A 1,143-nucleotide genomic window follows, 5' to 3' on the forward strand; every position below is an offset into this window, starting at 1 on the left:
GCAGCTCCGCTCCTCCCGGGGGGGTCCGCGCGGCCCCGGGGCTCCAGGACAGCGCCGCGGCCCCGGGGCCGCTCCCCGCCGCCATCCCGGAGCCGCCGTCCCGCTGCCGCCGCCCGCCGGAGCTCCGGGGAGGAGGGGGAAGGGCGGGACCGGGCGCGGCTCCGCCCCGGGAACTCGGGGAAAGCCCCGGGGACGTGGGAGGGGCCGGGGGCGGCTCCGAGAGGGAACGGGAGGCAGAGAGCGGGCGGGACAACGCGGCCCGGCCCCGGTCCCCCCCCACCGCGCTGCTCCGTGCCCCAACCTCCGGGGCAGGGGCAGCCCCATCCCAAGCGGCGCAGCGGGGGCTCGGGGCACCCCCACCCCGCTCCCACCCCCACCGAGCGCAGGGGACGTGGGACACGCAGCGGTGACACGCAGCCGACAACACCAGCATTTATTGCACGGCCCCGGCCCGGGGGAACCGCGCTGCCCCCAGCGCAGAGCAGCACCCACAGCCCCCAGGGGACAGCGCGCGTCCGTGGGGTGACAGCTCCATGGGGGGGGGACACCGCGTCCGTGGGGTGAGAGCGGGGCAGCATCCCATGGATCCACGCCGTGTCCGTGGGGTGAGACCGGGGCAGAGTCCCATGGATCCACGCCGTGTCCGTGGGGTGACGGCTCCGGGTGGGACATCGCCTCCGCGGGTGGCAGCCGGGTGCGGGTCCCATGGGTGCTGGCTCCTGGTCTCGTGCCACGTGCGGGGGCTGCTGGGCAGCGCTGTCCCGGTGGTGCGGTCCCCGTGCTGTCCCGGCGGTGCGGTCCCCGTGCTGTCCCGACGGTGCGGTCCCCGCGCTCAGATGGACTCGATCTGTTTGCGCACTTTCTCCAGCGCCCTGCGGTCCAGCGCCCGTTGCCTCCACACCACCAGCACGGCGCAGGCGGCGGCCACGCACATCATGGAGCCCACGAAGCGCCAGAAGATCCGCGCCTCCATCACGGCCGAGCGGCAGCTGCGCGGCCCCGGCGTCAGCCCCGGAGAGCGGAGCTTTGCGGGCTCTGCCCCCCCCCGGCCCCGCACCCACCTCTTGTATTCGTCCCGCTTGGAGGCGGCGCAGCTGATCTTCTCCACGAAGCCCGTGGGGCCGCACTCGGGGATGCTCTTCT

At 75.7% G+C, this 1,143-nt stretch overlaps 1 protein-coding gene across 1 annotated transcript; it reads right to left on the bottom strand.

Annotated features, from left to right (window-relative positions):
- JTB (jumping translocation breakpoint) lies at positions 420-1,141 on the bottom strand (the record flags this gene model as incomplete). Its single annotated transcript, XM_021376766.1, is given in 2 exon segments — positions 420-989; positions 1,062-1,141. Coding segments are annotated over 2 exon segments (237 nt in total), but the record flags the coding sequence as incomplete, so codon positions are not given.

This window comes from Numida meleagris, chromosome 24, assembly GCF_002078875.1.
Source record: "Numida meleagris isolate 19003 breed g44 Domestic line chromosome 24, NumMel1.0, whole genome shotgun sequence".
In the NCBI taxonomy this organism is placed as follows: domain Eukaryota; kingdom Metazoa; phylum Chordata; class Aves; order Galliformes; family Numididae; genus Numida; species Numida meleagris.